The sequence below is a fragment of the Neltuma alba genome, unplaced genomic scaffold (genome assembly GCF_004799145.2).
Source record: "Neltuma alba isolate B1F8T4 unplaced genomic scaffold, ASM479914v2 tig00012161_pilon, whole genome shotgun sequence".
NCBI lineage: Eukaryota > Viridiplantae > Streptophyta > Magnoliopsida > Fabales > Fabaceae > Neltuma > Neltuma alba.
The window spans coordinates 50,000-72,239 of record NW_021636708.1 but is presented as its reverse complement, the minus strand read 5'-3'; the positions used below and the strand labels follow the sequence as shown (position 1 = coordinate 72,239).

At 39.1% G+C, this 22,240-nt stretch overlaps 4 protein-coding genes across 6 annotated transcripts; 2 read left to right on the top strand and 2 right to left on the bottom strand.

The window, feature by feature from the left end:
• Nucleotides 1-406: 406 nt before the first annotated feature.
• Nucleotides 407-5,386, top strand: LOC114723873 (probable inactive receptor kinase At5g10020). The gene is made up of 3 exons (XM_028910109.1): nt 407-1,712; nt 2,182-3,852; nt 4,583-5,386. The coding sequence occupies exons 1-3, from the start codon at nt 776-778 to the stop codon at nt 5,158-5,160; spliced, it is 3,186 nt and encodes a 1,061-aa protein (XP_028765942.1). The 5' UTR covers nt 407-775; the 3' UTR covers nt 5,161-5,386.
• A 4,333-nt stretch (nt 5,387-9,719) lies between these two features.
• On the bottom strand, nt 9,720-11,305 carry LOC114723911 (cytochrome P450 CYP736A12-like). The gene is made up of 2 exons (XM_028910163.1): nt 10,430-11,305; nt 9,720-10,337 (listed from the first exon to the last, which is right to left on the bottom strand). Exons 1-2 carry the CDS (start codon nt 11,303-11,305, stop codon nt 9,720-9,722), a joined length of 1,494 nt encoding a protein of 497 aa, XP_028765996.1.
• Nucleotides 11,306-12,221: 916 nt separating this feature from the next.
• LOC114723892 (uncharacterized) lies at nt 12,222-15,439 on the bottom strand. 2 transcript variants are annotated; one of them, XM_028910140.1, is made up of 6 exons: nt 15,077-15,439; nt 14,415-14,753; nt 14,283-14,323; nt 13,712-13,765; nt 13,087-13,219; nt 12,732-12,824 (listed from the first exon to the last, which is right to left on the bottom strand). In XM_028910140.1, exons 1-6 carry the CDS (start codon nt 15,210-15,212, stop codon nt 12,808-12,810), a joined length of 720 nt encoding a protein of 239 aa, XP_028765973.1. In that variant the 5' UTR covers nt 15,213-15,439; the 3' UTR covers nt 12,732-12,807. The 2 variants fall into 2 exon arrangements, with proteins under 2 accessions (XP_028765974.1, XP_028765973.1); XM_028910141.1 differs by lacking the exon at nt 13,087-13,219 and having other exon boundaries at nt 12,222-12,824.
• Nucleotides 15,440-16,617: 1,178 nt separating this feature from the next.
• Nucleotides 16,618-20,995, top strand: LOC114723890 (glutathione hydrolase 1). 2 transcript variants are annotated; one of them, XM_028910137.1, is made up of 7 exons: nt 16,618-16,793; nt 17,109-17,458; nt 17,810-18,325; nt 19,004-19,239; nt 19,604-19,868; nt 20,061-20,198; nt 20,407-20,995. In XM_028910137.1, exons 1-7 carry the CDS (start codon nt 16,781-16,783, stop codon nt 20,644-20,646), a joined length of 1,758 nt encoding a protein of 585 aa, XP_028765970.1. In that variant the 5' UTR covers nt 16,618-16,780; the 3' UTR covers nt 20,647-20,995. The 2 variants fall into 2 exon arrangements, with proteins under 2 accessions (XP_028765970.1, XP_028765971.1); XM_028910138.1 differs by lacking the exons at nt 16,618-16,793; nt 17,109-17,458 and adding an exon at nt 17,586-17,695.
• The last annotated feature ends 1,245 nt before the right edge of the window (nt 20,996-22,240 follow it).

Here is a 22,240-nt window from a genome sequence, read left to right as displayed (position 1 = left end):
AGTCAAAAAAGGTGACAGAATCGGTAAATGATGGTATGTCATTTGTACGCTTCCAAACATGCTCTTCTCTGGTTCGGCATCTTGGCTGGCTGTCCATTCCAGACACCCCATCTCTTCTGCCTTCACGCCGTTCCCTTCGTTATTTTCTCTCCCGTCACTTCCCTCCTCGCCAACCCACATTCAGACTCCCACTTTTTTTTTTTTAAAAAATAAAGTTTCGAGCTTTTTTAGCTGTATTTTCTTATCCTTAATTGGCTGCGTAATTGGAAAACTGAAATTTCCCGTTTTGGAAGAAAAACAGGAAGAGGTTATTGGTACAGTGAAGTTGACGGCGTGGGGAGACGTTAAGCGCATGTGCGTGCAGGGCTGTGTAGAGAGAGAGAGAGGTTTAAACTACAGTTTGCAATGTCGCTCTCTCTCTCTCTCATACAAATACGAAGACAGAGAGTCGAACAGAGTAGGGAGTTTGTGACTGAATGAATGGAGAGAAGGAGAGGACGAGGAACTTGTCCTTTACAGACTGTAGTTACTCACTCCCACCAACCAACACTCTCCCACCTGACCAAACCGCCATTTTTAACGGATTTCTCTCTCTCTTTCATATATAAAACCCTAGCTCAGCTTTACCTGCACTTTCTCTCTCTTCACCTTCGTTCTCTCTCTCTAGCTCTCTTCCAATGTTGAGCTTCTAGGGTTTCGAAAACCCCCTTCTCTCTTTCTCTCTCCCCCTCTTCCCCTCAATGAATCATTAAGGTGGCTTTCCACATTAACTCCGATGAATTCCGTACCCAACTTCTTTGTTGCGGTCTTCTCCCTTTGTTTCCTTTCTCTGCTCTTCTCGGGTTTCGCCTCGGAAGCTGAACTACGATCTTTACTTGAATTCAAGAAAGGGATTGAAAGAGATCCGATTGGAAGAGTTTTCGATTCATGGAAGCTGTCTTCGCTCGGCGACCTCAACGACTGTCCTCATTCCTGGGCCGGAGTGGCCTGCGAAGAGGGAACCGGCAACGTCACCGCCGTAGTCCTTGATAGGCTCAGTTTGGGAGGTGAGCTGAAATTGCACACTCTACTGGAACTCAAGATGCTACGGAATCTCAGCCTCTCCGGAAATGACTTTACTGGGCGGCTGCCGCCGGCATTGGGGACGCTGACCACTTTGCAGCATTTGGATCTTTCCGACAACAAGTTCTACGGGCCGATCCCAGCTCGAATTAATGATCTTTGGGCATTAAATTACCTCAATTTGTCTAAGAATAACTTCAAGGGTGGATTTCCGGGAATATATAATCTTCAGCAGCTGAGAGTGCTGGATTTGCGTTCGAATCAGCTTTGGGGTGATATTGGTGACGTATTGTCCGCATTGCGAAATGTGGAGCATCTTGATTTGAGCTCTAATAAGTTCTACGGGGGCCTGTCACTTGGAGCGGAGAATGTTTCTGGCTTGGCGAATACGGTCCATTTTCTAAATTTGAGTTACAACGAGTTAAATGGCCCTTTCTTTGGGGGTGGTTCAATTGCATTGTTCCGTAATTTGCAAGTTTTGGATTTGGGTCACAATCAGATCAGGGGAGAGCTTCCCTCCTTTGGGTCATTGCCGAGTCTTCGAGTTTTGCGACTTGACAGTAATCTGTTATATGGGTCAATACCGGAGGAGTTGTTAGAAACTTCCATGTCATTAGAAGAATTGGATCTTAGCGGCAACGGGTTTACGGGTAAGTAATTTCAATTTCTTTTTTGGCATCTGATTCACTCATTTCTTTGTTCTTCCTGTCATCCTGTTTGCAAAAATATTACAATGGGCTTTGGAAGCAATTCAGCATACAGGCCAGCTTTTAATTCTTTTTGGTATTATCTGGTTCTCCGTAGTATGTATTGTCGCCTTAGCGTGGATCTTAACTATTCTTCTTAGTTTGTTCTGAGCGAGGCAGAGTTGGAATAATATAGTTCCGTCTCTTCCATGAGTTCCATCAAGCTAATTTCATTTCACGAAAAGCATCTTAAACTAGATCATACTAGCGTCATTTACTTCCGTCCCAGCCTTTTACTACTCGAGAGTTTAGACATTAAGAAAAGAATTTTAAAAGCTGCAAATGCGCATGCTCGTCTGCATGAAGTCTTTTGATGAAGTGTACGTCAATGCTCTGTTACAAATGTTTTATATATTATGTTTAACATGTGCAGGTTCAATTCCTTCAATCAACTCGACATCATTGAATATTTTGAATCTTTCATCAAATGGTTTATCAGGCTCTTTGCCAGCATCTTTGAGAAAATGCACTGTAATGGACATGAGCAGGAATTTGTTACATGGTGATGTATCTGTTATGCAGAACTGGGAAGCCACATTTGAGGTTCTTGACCTGAGTTCAAACAGGCTGTCAGGAAGCTTTCCAAATTTGACAAATCAGTTTGAGGGATTAACCACACTTGCTCTCAGGAATAATTCCTTAGTTGGAGCTTTGCCTCCTAATTTAGGGACTTATTCTAAATTGTCCATGGTTGATTTCAGTTTGAATGAACTTAGTGGCCATATTCCTGTTAGTTTATTTACTTCAACAACATTGATAAGCCTGAATCTTTCTGGAAATCATTTTACCGGGTCAATTCCTCTTGAAAGATCAGGAGCCAGTGAATTAATAATTATGACACCTTATCAGCCGATGGAATATCTTGATTTATCTAATAACTCGTTAAAAGGCATCTTACCTTCTGACATAAGTAGGATGGGTGGGCTCAAACTGTTGAATCTTGCCAGGAATGATTTTTCAGGACAGCTGCCCAATGAATTGAGCAAACTTGTTAATTTGGAGCACCTTGATTTGTCTCACAATAGATTTAAGGGACAAATTCCTGATAAGCTTTCATCCAACTTGAATGTGTTTAATGTGTCCAATAATGATTTATCTGGTGACGTTCCAGTTAATTTGAGGAGGTTTCCTCCTTCATCGTTTCACCCGGGAAATCAAAAGCTGAACTTACCAACGTATATAAATGGTGCTTCAGTGCCTGATAATATTTATGGTCATGGGAAACGTCACAGTTCAAAGGGAAATATCAAGATAGCCATTATTCTTGCTTCAGTTGGTGCTGCTGTGATGATTATTTTTGTTTTCTTGGCTTATCATAGAACACAACTTAAAGAATTTCGTGGCCGAAGTGGGTTCACTGGTCAAAATACTGGAAGGGATATCAAATCAGGAGGATTTGCACGGCCCTCCCTCTTCAAGCTCCACCCAAATGCTCAGCCACCAGCAAGTTCATTGAGCTTTTCAAATGATCACTTGCTGACATCCAATTCAAGATCACTCTCTGGACAGTCGGAGTTTGTAAGTGAAATTACTGAGCATGGCTTAGCTCAGGGAACGGGAGCAGCTAGTTTAGCTTCTGTAAATCCAAATTTGATGGATAATCCTCCCACATCATCTGGAAGGAAGTCATCTCCTGGTTCCCCATTATCTTCTTCCCCTCGTTTTATAGAAACACAAGAAAAACCAGTTATGTTGGATGTGTATTCACCAGATCGCCTGGCTGGAGAGTTGTACTTTCTTGATTCTTCCCTGGCATTCACTGCAGAGGAGTTATCTCGAGCTCCAGCTGAAGTTCTTGGCCGAAGTAGCCATGGTACTTTATACAAAGCTACACTAGACACTGGTCATATGTTGACTGTAAAGTGGTTACGTGTTGGATTGGTCAAACATAAGAAGGAATTTGCCAGAGAAGTTAAAAGGATTGGTTCTATGAGGCATCCTAACATTGTCCCATTGCGGGCATACTATTGGGGGCCCCGGGAACAAGAGAGGCTTCTTTTAGCTGACTATATACCTGGCGACAGCTTGGCCTTACATCTTTATGGTAATTGTTAAACTCCCCCTCAATGCTGTGTTCATTGAAATGTCTGCACTGCCATATATAACTGTGTACACTCTGCTATATTCTTATATTCATATTTGCTCACTTCTAGTGTCCTCAACAATCTCTAAATATTCAACAGAGAAGAAAAATGAGAGTGTAATACTAACATGTTCGAAAGTTGAAGAAAATGTTTGAAAGAGAGTGCTTCATTTCATTGTAATTGTGTATAAGCATACCTAGTTACAAAACAATTAGACTTTGGGTCCCGTGTTCATATAGAGTTTGAGATAAGCTGCACAATTAATGACTTATGGTGCGATATTTTATATATTTGATCTTGTTTATTGATATGATGAGGTCAATCCTATAGAATGTCGCATATGACAAGCCAATGAATTCTTGATCACCGTAATGAAAATATCCCTGGTAATATCTTTGCAGAAGATTAGATCATTCTGTGTGTGATTAGATTCATGTTTTGAAAAATCTAACCTGTTATCACTCTGCGATTTACAAATTCCCTTTTGTGAAGCCACATTTCTCCTATTTTTTCCAATCCTCCTTCTCTTCCATAGGGGAATATCCAAGAAATGCTGAAGCCAAAGTTACTATCGTAATTCTTTCTATATTATAGATAATAAATCCCTAAAAGTTTGGACGTATGTGCCTTTTTTTTTTCCCCCCCTTTGTAGTTTAAATATTTGTGTGCATATGAATGTGAATTTTGCAGAGACAACACCCCGGCGGTACTCGCCATTGTCATTCGGCCAGAGATTAAGAGTTGCCGTTGAAGTTGCCCGATGTCTTTTATACCTTCATGATCGAGGGCTTCCCCATGGAAATTTAAAACCAACAAATATATTATTAGCAGGCCCTGAATACAGTGCACGTCTAACTGACTATGGTCTGCACCGCCTTATGACACCTGCCGGAATTTCAGAGCAGATACTAAATCTCGGAGCACTTGGATACCGTGCTCCAGAACTGGCCTCTGCTAATAAACCAGTCCCATCATTCAAGGCCGATGTGTATGCACTTGGTGTGATCTTAATGGAATTATTAACGAGAAAAAGTGCAGGCGACATAATATCAGGGCAATCCGGGGCTGTTGATCTAACAGATTGGGTCAGGCTCTGTGAGCAAGAAGGACGTGTAATGGACTGTATTGACAGAGACATCGCAGGCGGTGAAGAATCTTCCAGAGAGATGGACGAATTGCTTGCAATATCACTCAGGTGTATTCTCCCTGTAAATGAGAGGCCTAATATCAGACAAGTTTTTGACGACCTTTGTTCTATGTCGGCTTGAAATTTTTTTTGTGTAAATGCATCTGGGAATTAGTATTTTTATCTGGTTCCTCGACCCATTGTTGTTTTCTGATTTCGTCCGTCTCATCCTTAATTGGTTTATAGCCATCTGATTTTGGATAATCGTCACATTCTTTTCCTTTCTTCTCCTGCTGTTACAATCTCCTTGTAAAGTGACTTTCGATCAATTGATTAATTGACAGTGCTTTGAGTTTGATTTGAAAACATGATCCTTGAGACACTATTATAATCCCCCCCCCCCCTCCCCTCCCCTGGACTTTGTTGTTTCTGGATAACTCCCTCTTCCTAAATCAAATGTATTCAGTTTGTTTTTGTTAATTCTTTTATTCAAGTGGTTCTTTTTTCCTTTTTTGGGTCAAACTTTTGTTCAAGTGATTCACCCCTTGATTTCTAAATGAAGTTTTAAGCATTATATATGAAGAAAATTGTCATTGAGAGAACTTGATGTCGATACGGCCCCACTAAACTCAATTTGAATTAACTCGGGCACTATACGACTTTCGAACGGAAAAAAGTGCTTACTCTTCTAGTCTTTTTCACCTCACATTAACGATTCAATGCAAGTACTTATTAAAATAATATCTAGATTTTTTTTTGTTTTTGGGTTCTCGCAGAATTTTTATACTCGTCTCGATTTAGTTATCCGATATCATTTTCATGCTCTAGCATTGAAAGATTTTTCTTAGCCGCTTCTGCAATGCCTCTTCCGCTCACCGGGGGTTGGAACTAATTTTATGGGTCCCATGTGAACATATAACTAGCTCCAAAGTTTTCAGGAAAAGAAAGATTCTACAGGAGTTAGCCCCCTCACTTTCTCCCTCATTGAACAATTCTGAGTGGACCTTTAAAGTTTTTAGTTACGCCTCACAGAACGGAGCCGTTCCCGTCCGATCATCATTGATAACAAGTTCTTTCCTTGGGTCACAAAAATTTTAGGCCTCTCACAACTTTTTTAGATTACGTCAAATTTTGAATATGCTGGCCCAAAAAAAACATTCTTTTGAGATATAATTTAAGATGTGGACTTGTTTACAACTTAAAAAAATTGCTGGACTGATATTTTTCAATGCTAAGGGATTGAGCGAACCATAGTTCGAATACTTATTAGGAAAAGTATTCATATTTAGTGTCTGACAATGTCTCAAATAGGATTACTTCTATGCCTAGCAAAAAAAGTTTTTTGATTCAATGAATGGGCTTCCAGAGGCGATTTCAATGAATAAATCAGAGATCATATGAACGCAACTATAATTTTTTTTTAAAAAAATTGACATATTTTATTTTCTGAATGCAACTTGCACTTGGGATGCTGATCCGCTGGTTTGTTCCACGCGAAGACATGAAGAAAAAGTCATTGGGCATTGTGCTTGTTTATTCCTGTTAATATATCAAGAGTTAAGAGCATGTTAGGCTTCAAAATTTTAATTCATCACTCCAACGACTCGACTGGGTTTCCTAACTTACCTCAAATATTAAGGTTTTCCAAATTCCAAGCTTACCTCAACACTCTTCTTCCTTCCTTCCTTCCTTCCTTCCTTCCTTCTTCTTCTTCTTCCCTTTTTTTTTTCCTTTTTTTTTTCTTTTTTTTTTTGTTTTGTTTTTTTTTTGCATTTGCCAGCGGAAGAGATAGTATCGACACCCAACATAATCCACATAACTTCAAGTCAATCATTTGGAAAAATTTAGGCAAAGATGGGAGTATGGACACCCGATCAAATAAGCACACCCCTAGCAGACAAACCCCATATTTAAATGAGTAAATGTTGGGCCAATGAGTTTTGCAACAAGAAAATTCTCCACAAACAACCAAGCAGACGTTTCTGATGTTGCATCGCAAATCTTTCTGATGGGGCTAGATTCTCATAATCTTAATTAATATTCACAAATAAAAAACGTATTTTTTTACCCCCAAAAAAAAAGAAAAGAAAAGAAGTACAAAATAGGAAAATCTTCGAAAACAAGAAGATACAGTATTTAAGGAAAGTTTTCAAAAATAAGAAACTATAGCTACTTTCTAAAATATCCTCTTAGTCAAAGAAAACTTGGTATAGGCAGACTACTCATCCAATAACATAATATACGTCAACATATATATGATGTTTATATAGAGAGAGGGTTAAGAATATAGAGAGAGCGTTTACCTTCAAACTATTCGTCAAAAATCACCGGAAGGTTACTTGTCAAGGAATTCTGCTTCCACTTCCTTCTGCTTTTCCTTATTTTACTAGTTTTAATTTAACGTATAGTTAATCTCGGTTTGGAAATTTTTTGCATGCGTTAGATGGAAGTCGTAAAATGCGGCCACTTCTGGAATGGTACGTAAGAGCTAAATAGATATTGAATCACACATTAGCCTATCTCTTCGCATAACTCGATCTTAATCGATTTCCATTAATAACTTGTGCTGATCTTAATATATAATCAACAGATCATCAAGCCAAGACTCAGAGTTTTATCATGTTAGAGCAGCAGACATATGAAGTGGCCTTAAGAGGAACCAAACCCTTCCATGTCGACACATGCAATGTGATAAGCGTAAACCCAAAGGAAGAGTCCAATCCTATTAAAGAGAGAGTTTCTTGAACTTATAAACTTTATAATACTTGTGAGATTCATCCCCTCGAGAGAGAGGATGTCCTCGGTGACTCTGCTCTACGCTCTACGGCACTTCACTTAGTCTTCTTACCGGTCAAGAACCTTTGCAGGTAGCCTTTCCTGGTTAACCGACTCTTAACAAAAACACCAATATGATAAGTATAAGCCTAAAAGAAGAACTCAATCCTAAAAGACTAAACAATTAGAAGGGAGAGCTCCTTGAACATATCAATCCCACAATACTTGTGAGATTTCCCAACATGGAACTCATAACATGAAACACTGATATTGACTTATCATGGTGCCACCTTCCTGGTGTTGGAAAGATCCACGCAGGCTTTATGAAAGCCCTAGGCCTTCAGAAAAGCGTCGTGGGTTGGCCTAGGCAAATTCAAAGAGACGATAACAACCCTCCACAAGCCTACTACGCCATTAGGGATGTTCTGAAGCAGCACGTGAATGCAAATGATGAAGCCAGGTTCATTGTGACGGGCCATAGTTTGGGCGGAGCTCTTGCTATTCTGTTTCCTGCAATAAAGTCGCTGCATGATGAAACCTTGTTGCTGGATAGACTTGAAGGAGTATACACGTTTGAACAACCTCGAGTCGGTGATCACGAATTCGCTGAATACATGGAAGACGAACTCAAACACCACCATATTAAGTACTATCGATTTGTTTATACAGTAACGACGTTGTTTCTAGGTTACATTACGATTACAACAATTTGATGTTGAAGAACTTTGGGCGGTGCCTGTACTTTGTTAGCAACTATGAATGCAACGTAAGTGCGTGTATTAAATTTGGTCATTCATCGATTCGAGTCAAAGATTGAATGCGATCATCACCAGAAACTATTAAAGGATCAGTAATTGATTGATTGATTTTCTTTCCCTTTTGTTTGAGTTGGAGACAGATGGTGGACGAGGAGCCGGATAAGAACTACTTCTCGCTGTGGGCGATGAGGACAATGAGGATAAATGCGGCACGGGAGATTATAAGGAGCTTCTTTATTGGTTTCAAGTATGGAGCCGATTTACAGAGAAGGATGGCTTCTAAGAATTCTTAGGATTATTGGATTGGCAGTTCTTGGGTTGCCTAATCATCCTCTTCAAGACTAGGTTACTGCAACTCGGTTGGGATCACTCCTTTCATCCTTGGACTAGCTGGCTGGCTAGTTTATGTATTAATAATTTGAAACGAAGGCATGAAAACTATTTTTCATAACGTCGTTGTTGTTATCAAGACATGGAAATTGGAATGTTGCAAAGTGAATGATTACATATTCCATGGTTCAATGAAATTTCGTGTTATTATTTGTAACCCCGCATCAATATATACTTTTTTCGAAAAATTAATTATGTATCCCTGGTAAGAAAATTAGAAATTAAAGAGAGGTCTCAAAAAATTTATACGTAATAATTTATGTTTAGAAGTGGAACTTCCATATTTATAAATGGAATTATGTCATTTACAAGTTAAACTTGTAAAACTTTCTAAAAAAATTGAATTTCTTAGAATTTCTTCATATTATAATTATTCTTATCTGAGATTTATGGATAATTTTTCCCATTTTTTTGCGCAACTTCCACAAACTATTGTATATTTGTTTTGAGAGCCGATATTCTGATAACCAAGTCATTATTACGATGAAGCGCGATACGGAGAGGAAGAAGGATATTTGACTTGCACCAAATCACTAAATAGGATATTTATAGACTTAACAAAGAGCACAAAGTCATGAAGTCTATTGAATATTGATCCAATACGTACATAAAACATGCTTACCAGATCACATTAAACAGTACGAGCTAAGTGCATATACATGAATGACAACATTGGAATTTCCTGGATTGGTCATTGAAAATGTAAGTGCATACATATATATAGAGAGAGAGAGAGGGAGAGGGAGAGGGAGACATTCACCAGGTGATCCATTTTAATTCAACGTTGGAGTCGATCTTTCTTGGGAACGGCAACTAGATTGTTGGCTCTGGGCATAGTGAGGCCAAACTCTTCAGTCATGTCCAAATCTGAAGGCGACATGCCACGTGGAAGCTCCCAGTCAAAGCAGTGTACAAGCTGAGCCACCACTAAGCGTATCACTGTTAGACCCAGTTGCAAACCGGGGCAACCCCTCCGACCCGCCCCGAATGGAATCAGCTCGAAGTCCTGCCCCCTCACATCTATGCTTCTCCCCTGGAATCTCTCTGGCCAAAACCTTTCAGCCTCGCTCCAAGCGCTGGGGTCTCGCATGATTGCCCACGCGTTTATTATCACTCTTGATTTTCCTGGGATAAAATATTCTCCCACGGTGCAGTCTTCAGTTGACTGGTGTGGAACCAGCAAGGGTGCCACTGGATGAAGCCTCAAGCTTTCCTTTATAACCATGTTTAGGTATTCCAGTTTTTCCAAGTCTGATTCCTCCACCTCCCTCTCCATTCCCACCACGATTTCCAGCTCTTTCTGAACCTTCTTCATCACCCCTGGGTTCTTCAAGAGCTCTGACAGTGTCCATTCTATGGCTGTCGCTGACGTGTCCATTGATCCCCCCAGCATATCCTATATGATAACATCATCATTTATTAGTCAAAGTTTGAGTTGTGTGGAAGAAGAATGAGTGTTCTATCTGTGTTATACGTATACGTACGTACCAACATTATGGCTTTGATATTGGAGCGTTCGATGCGGTATTCTGATTCTTCTGTCCCCACGAAGCCCAACATGACATCCACGAAATCCTTGGTTTTCTTGTCCTCACTGTTGGACTGATGAATATGCTCGTCTATGATTTTCTCAAAGAAGTCATCAAATGTTTTGGCTACAACCTTCATGCGACGAGTAAGGCCCTGAAGATCGAGGGCACCGATGAAAGGAATGTAATCGCCTATGTTAGGCGTTGCGGCTAAGTGCATTCCCTCTTGCATCACAGCCTTGAACCCCTTCTCATCAAACTCATCGTCCATGTATTTCTTTCCTAGGATCATTCTGCAACTCATGTTGGCACTCAGTGCAGCAACCTTGGCACTAAGATCCACAGAAGCTTCATTGCGTGTTGCTTCTTTGAGAGACTCGATTAAAAGGTCGAGCTCCTCTTTTCTCATAGGTCGGAAAGCATTGATTTTGGAGCTGCTGAGTAATTCCAAGGTGCACATTTTACGCATGTCGCGCCAATAGGAACCATATTCGCCGAAGGTTAAGTTCCTTTGATCCCAAGCGATGTGCTTGGCAGCCTCGTGAGGTGGTCTGCTGGCAAATACGAGGTCGTGTGTTTTGAGGAAGAGTTGAGCAGCTTGAGGCGAAGACACAACGATGGCCGGCACGAATCCTAATCGTAGGCCCATGATAGGTCCATGTTTTTGTGACAGCTTGTGCAGATCTCTGTGAGGATGAGACCCAAACATGTGAAGGTTTCCTAAGATCGGCAGCCCTCTAGGACCAGGAGGTAGTTTCTTCGCCTTCTTGTTTCTCCATGCATTCAGGAGATAATAAGCAAGAGAAACTAGAAAAATGGCAAGCCAAGTAGTCATGGTTCGATATGATAATTTTGCTGTTAGCTAGCTAGCTTAATAAAGATCTGTGCGTCTCCTTGAAGCAAAGGGAGCTTCTTATATGTACCGAGAAGCAAGAGTGGACTTGGTAAATATTATGCAATAAAATCCACTTTTCATTCGGCAGGTCTCACCAGATTTACACATTTGCTTATTTCAAATAAAAATTCATGAACTGAAAACATGACCTGAGGGTCATGGACTGGCCACCCAAACTATATTTAGTTAAATTAAATGATTGCGCCGGCAGAAGATGCTCAGTTTTGTTGTTTGCTTGCCGTCCCTCGAATCGACTCTCTATAGAAACCAGGTCATGTGCCTGTCTCTCCCCATCGGCATTGAGTATCTACTTTTTGTACGTCTCCGTCATTGACGTGGAAATTATTCATTCTATATGAGTTTAATGATCAGTCTCGTGTATGCCGAGTTTAATACCTTTATGGTCAGTTGCTCAATAATTCTATTTATTATCAATTATCAATATTTTCAATAAATGTGCCTTTCTGATTGCTTGGCTTCTATGCAAATTAACCTCTACGAGTTTTTTTTTTACCTGAAACCCCTACGAGTTAAGATGCACACATATCAAACTAAAATCTCCATTTTCACATGTATAGTCAAAACCCAAATTACCCCCCAACCTCTCTCGTTTATACAAACAAAGCATCCACATAGATTTCTATTCTACGTAAAAGTCAGAGTCTATCGCGCGAATCCCTAATTAATTGGCAACATATACAAGGAGAGGATTTGTTGGGACACTTTTGATATGCTAAGTTCCTCCGTGCCTATATTATTTTTTTTTGAATTGAGGCTGTTGAATTTATAGGTTCCGCCGTTCAATTAAACTCACAGGTCCATTAACAAAATTTATAACGAAATTTTACGATATAAATTGGCGCAAATTTATCTCCCTTTTTTTTTGGGCACAGGTGCAAATTTATCCATAACAACAAATCGCTATTTAGTTATATATTTAAAAATTCATATATATTACACAACTTATAATAATAGAGTATTCAACGCAGATGTTGTGTATTAAATTATCCTGAACTTATAAACTGGTATTTGGACTAGAGAAATGCAAGGATAAGAGTCGGGGCAAAGCTCCAATGCTGAACTCTGGTTGCCCTCATTCACAAAAGGATATGCAAGGAACTGCATTCAGGTTCTCAGAATTCTGAACGCGATCTGGCCATACACACATCAAAGAGAACACCGCATTAGTCAGACAACTTCTCAGCCAGGTAGGAGTTAGGACTGTCTCTTCCGGCTGCAACCTATTTCAATATCTGAGTGAGCTAGAAGGCCAAATGATTTTTCGCATTGGGTCCTCTTGTCTGTTGAGAAACAACCTCTGAAGCTCAATCCCCCCAATCCCCAAAACCTAACAAAAAGTAATCCTCAAAGTAAATGGTATTTGGGCAGAGCACACGAAATATCCATCACTATGATTTTCTCCGTTTAACTTTAGCAGGCTGTCAACCTTCCTGTGACTCTGCAAATCACAATAAGTATCACCCATCAGTTCTGACAAAAAAAAAAAGTATCAACCATCGGAACGAGAAGGGGAAAAACAGTAAACCGTATTTCATCTGCCCTGATAGGGCATAAATAGATGCAGAGTCCAGAAGGAGAAGGCACGTATATGCATTATAGTTCAAGAAATATAGAAAGGACAGCCCACTACCTCTATTTGCAATATGGAAAGAAATTCTTTAAACAACAGGAAACAGAGATAACTTGGACATTTTTCATACCATGTATTGCTTCCATGTTGTTTTCCTTGTAAACACCGAGGGGTGACCCATGGAGAGAGAGGAGCATCTCGCCAGGTTTGGGCAGCCTAAGTGTTTTAGGAGTCATTCCGACAGACAATCTTTGATTGCTCACCTACAAAATATTTAAAAGGAAAAAAAATATCAGAATTCAGAATGAATTCTAAGCGTTTTATGATCCCTCCTCGCTCAAACCTTAAAACAATCCCCTCAAAACCATTTAATCTAACGTATGCTGAAAACGGAAAAGGCGCACCAAGTAAGTGAGTAACCGATTTTCAACAGTAATTGACAGTACAGATTTTTCAAAACATCTTTGGGACTGACTAATGGACAAGTAATATAACATAAGTTGACAAAAACTTGCAGCCCTGATGCACGAACATTCCGCAATTAGTTGAAAAAAAAAAAAAACTGCAAATTATCTGTTCAACTAAACCACATGGACATTCTGTGTTTCAAGAAATGATGCAAGAATCCAAATCCGTTGAGAAACGATCAACAAAGATGAACAACTCCCAAGAGTTTGAACAGAGGCCTGATGACAAAGAAATACTGTAGAAAATATGGTTTCTCGGTAAAATAATAAAGGGAAGAGGATACAAACCACAGGAGTATGAGGAAAATCTTGCATTGTGAGAGTCTGAGTTTCAGATGGCTCCTGCGAAACCGACACAACAAACATTTCATTTAGAGTCATAACTAAAGACTGACCCGGACTTTCTACCCATCTTAAAGGATGGGTATGCCACCCGTCTCAATTTTTTTTTTTTTTCACTTGATGAATAATTTTTTTCATCATTAGCTTTTAGATAAAATATGAGACATTCGGATATTTTCCAGCCATGACACGATGCAGTTTTGTACTTTTTATGATTCTCTAAAGGGGAAAAAAATTGAAACAGCACCTGAAAAAAAATCTAAGCAGTCAAATTTTAATCCAAAAGTTCTTATCATGGGGTGATCAGTGATCACAAATGCGGCCGGGGGATCCAATTCCCCAGAAAACACAAATATATCTCTTTAAGATAAAAAGCCGATCTAAGATCTGCTCCCTTCAGAACCTACTGATGCACAAGAGTAAACACTTATAGTAAGAATTATGAATGGCCCATTTTTAAAAAAAGATAAACTTTTACTTTCAGCATCAACATAAAGCAGGGCAAAAAAAAACTTACAAATTCGTTGAAGTGCAGAGCACCAAGAAGGCTTGTTCTTCCTATGAACAATCAAATAATTAAGTGAAGAAAGTTATAATCCATGCCAGAAAGAAGAGGAAGTCAGTTTATGCGTAAGATAAAGTAAAATACCTGCTTTGCTAGAATATTCATAGCCACCCAAAGAAGGAATTACCGCAGAGCACTCAGGATGAGCAACAGACAACTTATGCAGAAAAGAAGCGTGTACATCTCTTTGATCAGCACAGTTCATGGACAATCTACTGTATTTATCGTTCCATCTAACCTCAAATTTCTTATTCTCTTCATCATTAACAACTGAAAGATCTGGGAAATTTTCTTCAAAGAATTGTAGCACGGGTTTCTGGAGCAGTTCCTTGTTAAAGTATGACCGATGCAAACGCAATTCAGTCAGTAAATGTTCAATCTCCACGTCACGTACAGTCCTAACAGCAGCAATTTGTCGCTGGACTGGTTTACAAAAAAACTACGAGTTAGAGCGAAAATTTCCAAGAAATGACCAAGAGAATGTATTCATTCATGAAGAGAAAATAACAAACAAACGGTTTATTTTCCTCCTTCTATAGGGAAGTAAGAGTCCGCTGATCCAGACAGCACCATCTCGGTGGAGTATAACGGAGGAATTCATAGCTATAAAGCTTCGCCTTTGTATAGGAATAGAAGTCTAGGAAAATACAAACAGTCTGTATCTCTCTACTCAATTGGGCTTTTACACCTGATTGAGTGCCCAGAGGAGAGAAGGGAACACAGTGCAAGCAAAGCGAAGAATATACCTTCGAGTTCAATGTCGATAAACAGAGCTCCTTGTGTTCGAACTTGAGGCTCCTTTGGATCTTCAGTACCGACACCATTGGATTCAGTTACCGGTTCAGTTCTTTTAACTGTTCTCTTGCCTCTTCGCTTAGCCATAGTCTCATAGAAGAAACAAATCCCTCACTATTTCCAGAGAAGAGCCTATTCTCATTCGAAAGGCTAGATTGTTGAGCAATTTTAAGACAAAGCATGAAAATGACGTAATATGAAATGTGAAATTAGTGTTGCAGAATTAGTACACTGAAAGTGAAAACACGGAGCCTATCAATGTCGGGATGGAAGGTTGCCGTTCTTCGGAGCTTGCAGATTGGAGTGTACCGAGTGCCAACTCCCTCCGTCACTTTTTCTTTCGCTGCAAAGGGCAAGAGGAAAAAGTTTTCGAACGTTGGCGGCTTGGCGCCGATATGCAGAATTGCAGATTACAAAATAATTGGGGCCACAGCCCACAAGAAGAAAGCGTTGACGATGGCGGGTTACAGTTACATGGTTCGGTTTGTATGGTGGCCCATAAGAATATGAGCCCATATTGTATGAGACCATAAGGAGATAACAGGGGTGGATTCCAGCGTTTTTTAATTTCAGTCTCTTCGACCAATACATGGTAAATTTGGTAATGCAATATAACAACCATTACAATATAAATTACCTATCCGTATACCAAAAAAAAAAAATTACCTATCCGAATCTGATGTAGTATTACTAAAAATCATAAGTATTATTATAGATTTTAATTGGAGAACTTGAAAGTAAACAAATATAAAGAATCTTCATTAAGTTTATTCATTTTATTTTTATCATTTTCAATTTAAATGTATTTTTTTAATCCATGAAAGGCTTAATAAAAAGTTCAAAATAAAATAAGCATGTTAAGATATTTTCAAAAATATATTATCGTGTAATATTGGATTGTAAAAAAATGTAATTTTCTTATTTTTCTTAAACATATTAAATGGTGTGGATTCAAAAAGTTATTCTTTTTCTTTCATACTCATTGAGAAGCCTTACCAATGCGCAGCTTAGCCTGCTGGGAGAGCCATGATCTTGATATTAACTTTTGTTTACCTTTTTTTTTTTTTTACCCAAATTGTTTACATCAAGCCGGTTATTGGTGATTGTAATGCATTGTTCTTTTTGTGATTAATTAATAAACTTTATTCGTCTCTAGCCCCCGGGGTGGGGGGGGGAACCTTGGCCAGCAGCTTGGCCTTATAGGCATTTGCACCGCTGGCTTTTATTTTGCACCCTTGCCAGGTTGTCTCTTTGAAGTTGTTTTTGTCGTTTACAAACGACCGTAACTATTTCCATCGGTCAAAAAACACTCCTTGGAATTTTGGCAAAAAAAAAAAAAAAAACGAAGGTGGCTTTTGGTTATAGCACCCCGCCATAGCATCTGCCAACTGGCAAGACGAAAATGCGCCGTTCTCCACCACAACGTGAGTTTAGCAAAACACTAGGAAAGTCGCTGAGTTCGTCGACTTTTTTATCTCGCGCATTTTCCGGTTCTCATGCGTTTTGTCGTCAAAAGAAGCGAAAAAAAGATTAAAAATTCTGACCTCGAATAAGCTCTCTCGACCTACTCATTGACGAAGAAGAGCTACCACCGACGCAGTGAAAAAGCTAAACGCAACGGAGAAAACCGTCCCTTGGGTTCAGTTCAATACGCTATGCCGGGCCCAGGTATGTCCCCAGCTACGCAATGTATATTCTTTTTTAAATTGAGAAACCTGAATTTTTACTGTGAAAGTATTTGATGTTATCGTTTTAAAAGTATTTTTATGTTATACAAAGTAAAGATTCGGAAGAATTTACTTGGTTTTATGAAAAAATATTTCTGAAAATAACTCTTTTGAGTGCTTCCAATCACCACCTATCTCATATACGTACGACGTTGAGTTTCCAAAAAGAAAGAGAATATAACAGTAGACTCTGGAAGTCTTGCTTGTCCACATATCAGCATTAAATTTCTTTATGATATATTAGTTGCATACGCTGTTATGTTGCCATGGGCTGCATTTACCACAACAATCCTGCTTATTTCAAATTTGGCTTCTGCTTCGAGTCTGAATTCTACAAATGAGCACAAAAAACTGAGACAGGAAGTAATCGATGCGACGCATGGCGCTGTTGCGACGGATGATCGTCGATGTTCGCGAATCGGGTCGGACGTTCTCCGTGAAGGAGGGCATGCCGTTGATGCTGCCGTCGCTGCCGCTCTTTGTTTGGGGGTTGTGAGTCCGGCGTCGAGTGGCCTCGGTGGTGGAGCCTTCCTGGTTCTCAGGTTAGCTAATGGCCAAGCCAAAGCCTTCGACATGCGAGAAACTGCTCCTTCCCTTGCTTCTCAGGTAAGCTCTCCCTGTTTTTCTTCTGTTGATTGCCTTCAAGTTTGCTTTTAAATCCCATCGCGTTCTTTGCGAAATGACCCAATATCAAAATTAACACAAAATCACACTTTCAATTTTACAATCGGGTCATCTTTGGAAACCCAGAAAGAAGTTTTACTCTGCAAACTACGCCATCGTACTTGTTCATAAGCTTCCAAGGTTTCACCTTTCCATCGGGAAAATCTGCCTGTCAAAAAGGTCATTAAATTGAATTGATCCTTATTGTAGCATAATCAATTGAACCAGGAATTCTTAAAAGAAATCCTATCCTACTGTGACTGATCCTTCTGTAACTTTTTTTTTTTTTGGCAGAATATGTATGCTGGCAATACTACTCTGAAGGAGAGAGGTGCGCTCGCTGTGGCAGTCCCCGGAGAACTTGCTGGCCTTTACAAAGCGTGGAAACAAGATGGGAAGCTGCCATGGAAGAGGCTTGTGCAGCCAGCAGAGGCTCTGGCTCGTCAAGGGTTTAAGATATCACCGTACTTCCACATGCAAATGGTTCGAACAGAATCATTCATATTACATGACCCGGGACTTCGCGCTATTTTCACATCAAAAGGAAAACTCTTGCGGATAGGTGACATATGCCGCAATAAGAAGCTAGCAGAAACGTTAAGAACAATATCCGAATCTGGTCCACAAGCCTTCTATAATGGAACAATTGGCCTTAATTTAGTCAGAGATGTTAAGAAGGCTGGAGGTATTTTGAGCATGAGAGACCTGAAAACATACAGTGCTAAACAGAAAGAACCATTAGCTGCAGACGTTCTTGGACTAAAGATCCTCGGCATGCCTCCTCCCTCGGGTGGCCCCCCGATGATACTTGTATGTATATCTTCTTGCATTGTGATATAACTTGCTGAAATAAACAGTAGACAGAATAGGAAAATTGTACTACAACAGTAAAAGAGAAGAAATATTGAGGTTTTCATTATTAAATGTCAAAATAAAAACAATAGCAGAATAGGAAAATTGTGCTACAACAGTAACTGAGGGGAAATATTGAGGTTTTTACTACTAAATGTCAAAACGAACTGAATAGTGTCACGAAAGGATTCTCACTGATTTTGGGCAAGACCTATTCCCCAATACAATCAATACAGTGACCTACTTCAACAAGATGCACAAAATAGAGGCAGAACCAATACACACCACTGACATTCGAGAGGCCAGTCTCTCCTCACCACACTCATTTTTCCAAACAGATCATATGAGCTCTTCCCCCAACGCAGAAGCCCAAAAATTAACACACACGACTTCCAACAAATGTTACACCGCTAGGCAGCCCCCAAAACGTCATTATTCTAACTTTTACCTTTCCTTACCAATAGGTTCCCTAGGATGAACATCAGAGCCAAATGCATTTTGCTATTCTACCCTCTTGGTCTTCCTTGATTCCCTCTCATATGTTTTGATAAACTTTCCAGCTCTATCACATTGCTAGTGAACATTATGATTTCATAATTTGCCAATGCTTTACTCATATCTCATGTATTGCCACAGATGCTGAACATTCTAGCTCAATATGAAGTCCCTTCTGGTTTTTTAGGTCCCCTTGGGATCCATCGAGAAATTGAGGCTCTGAAACACGTATTTGCTGTGAGAATGAATCTTGGTGATCCGGATTTTGTAAATATAACGACAGTTCTTTCAGACATTCTTTCTCCCAAGTTTGCCAAGGAGTTGAAGAAAGAAATCAATGACAATAAGACCTTTGGTCCTAGTCATTATGGTGGAAGGTAAGCTGCGAGATTGACGAGAGATAATTTACTACAAGATATGATGTTGAACTGTCCATGTTTCTCCATAAAGCTTTAGATGCTCTTATTAATCATGAAAATTCTCAACATACTGTGTCTTTTATTGCACATACTAGTCTAAATGAGTTAATTATTCTCGGCTTTTGGGGCAGATGCTTAACAAACATGCTGCAAAACCATTTAAAATCAATCAATCATGACTATGCAGAACTGTAAATATTTTTATTTGTGTTTTGGAGGGCCTATAAAGATACAAACCAGTAGGGAATCTCAACTATGCTTCTTCTTCTTCTTCTTGACAATGATGTGTTTTTTTTTTTTTTTTTGGTCCCCCCTCCTAAAGGTGGAATCAGGTCAGAGATCATGGCACCAGTCATGTATGCGTCATAGATCAGGAGCGAAATGCTGTTTCTATGACTGTCACCATAAATGCTTATTTTGGAGCAGGAATGCTTTCACCAAGTACAGGAATAGTGTTGAACAACGAGATGGATGATTTCTCCATGCCTGCAAATGTTTCGAACAGTGTTCCACCACCCGCGCCTGCCAATTTTATCGTGCCACGAAAACGACCTTTATCGTCCATGTCTCCTGCTATAGTCCTTAAGGTATCCTTTCTGCTAAAAATTTTCTTAATTTGAGATGCATATCACGTTCCATATTGTAAAAGAAACTGATGATTCATGTCCAAGACAACTATCTACTTGGCTTCACCGAGAGAGAATTGACATAAATTAAGGTAGTATGTGACGGTGTTTGTATTATTTCACTCGAGCTTATATCTGTTGATGCCCATACAGGATGGAAAGCTGAAAGCTGTGATAGGTGCCAGTGGAGGAGCTATGATCATTGCTGGAACTGCAGAAGTTCTTTTGAATCATTTTGTCAGAGGAATGGATCCTTTTCATTCTGTAATGTCTCCAAGGGTTTATCACCAGGTACTGTCAAAGCCGTCTTTTTTTAATCTATTGCCCAAACTGATTATAGTTGCCACATATAATGAATAATAGTCAAATGATATGGTGTATCAAACCTCCTTCACCTTTGCAGATTGCTTATTTGTACCTAATTTTGTAGTTCTTTATGATCACTATTTCTTACAACCAAGTCATTACTCGACAAACTAATTATGCGTGATGTGATCAGTTGATACCTAACGTGGTTAATTATGAGAACTGGACTACGGTGAGCGGTGACCACATAGAACTTTCTGATCACATGAGGGCAACCCTTCAAAAGAAGGGCCATGTCCTACAAGGCCTTGCAGGAGGGACTATTTGCCAGTTTATTGTTCAAGATGCTGAGCGGTACAAAAATGGTAACGATATTGGAAAGCTAGTGGCAGTGAGCGACCCAAGAAAGGGTGGTTTTCCTGCAGGCTTTTAGAATAATTCATTGAGAACGATTCCTGTTCAATTTTTGCATGGTCTTTCTGTTGGCTCCATTATGAGCTAGGAATAAAAGATTCCGAAGTTCTTTCTAGGAATCATTGACATGCCACTTTCCCCTTGTTTCAAGGTGGGGCAAATCTTTCCTCGTATCTAGAAAAGCAATTCAGATTCAGTGCAAGTTTTTTTTTTGTGGAAATGTGACTCTATTTACTATCCTCGTGAAAATATTCATTTCCCCTTCCACACTTCAGATAGACCTCCTGCATCTTCCTTCACGCTGGTTTAACTTTTACCCACGGATTAAATAATTTGAAGATGTTAGCCAAATGGCTATGAAGACAATATTCACTTGGAATGTGGTTCTTTGTGCCTTAGAAGTTGATTATCATGTGTTTGATTCAGTTTCTTATCGTCACTTTGCTTCTTGGACTATGACAGTGGAAGGCGTATGACTTCTGAGCACGATCAAATGGGTTTGTCTCTAATCGTAGTGATGGCCTGTGACTTGTTCATTTGTGGGATTAACTGTCGTAAAATGGTAGAAATTAAAGAATCTAACTACATTGATAAAATTATCTGACAAAATTTTTTTAGAGATTTCCTATTAAGGTAAAAGGTTCCTTCACCGATTAACACGGATTCTAAGAGCATGCAATGGCGAAAATCAGGAATGGCTGGGAATGAACGTAGCGACATAAGCATTCCAGACAAGGATGGATAAATAGTTAAGAGTGAAACGATGTCGATAATATGTTAAAAGAAAAAGTGCAGGTGTACAACATAAAGAGGTTCGTTGAGAGGGAAGGAATAGGAGAAACAGCTATGCATAACAGTTCAAAGAAAGGAAGGCATGGTAATGGAAGAATATTGGTTTGGCGGGATGCATGAGCCGGAGGGGGGTCCAACTCATCCAGATAATATATATAATCCCATGCTTATCCACCACGTAAATCATTGATATTTGTCGCAATGTTGCCCAGAGTTGGTGGGGAGGATTCCCCAAGTATTGTCATTAAATACTAGTAGATCATCATTTGCTTAAAGCATGATCTTTATTGTGTCTCATTATATACGCACAGGTGCACGACTCCTTTTTAATGGACAACTAGAAATTTCTCCCCCGTCCAATGTACAGATTAGCATATTTGATTAAGTTTAAAATTCTAATAAATTATATTATCTATTACAGTTCAAAATTTACTTTTTATAGGAGTATGATTTTTTTATCCATTCAAATAAAATTTGAATTAGAGATGCAGAATTTAAGAGGAACAGATAAAATTTTAAATTTATTTATTTATTTTTCTATTTAAGCCTTCAATTCACATATTATTTAATTATGATGTTCCACATTTAATACAATATATTCAAATCCTAATTAAAATATTATTCAAAATCAAAATTAATTAATAATTTTTTTATTCGAGTCTCCAATTGAAATTTTATTTATTTATAATGTTTTCCATTTAATTCAATATATTCAAATTTCAATTAATATGTTATTTAAGTCTCATTAATTAAATATATTTACATCCAATAATATCATACCTAACCCATTTTCAAACAAATTGAGTATTATAAGTTTTTAA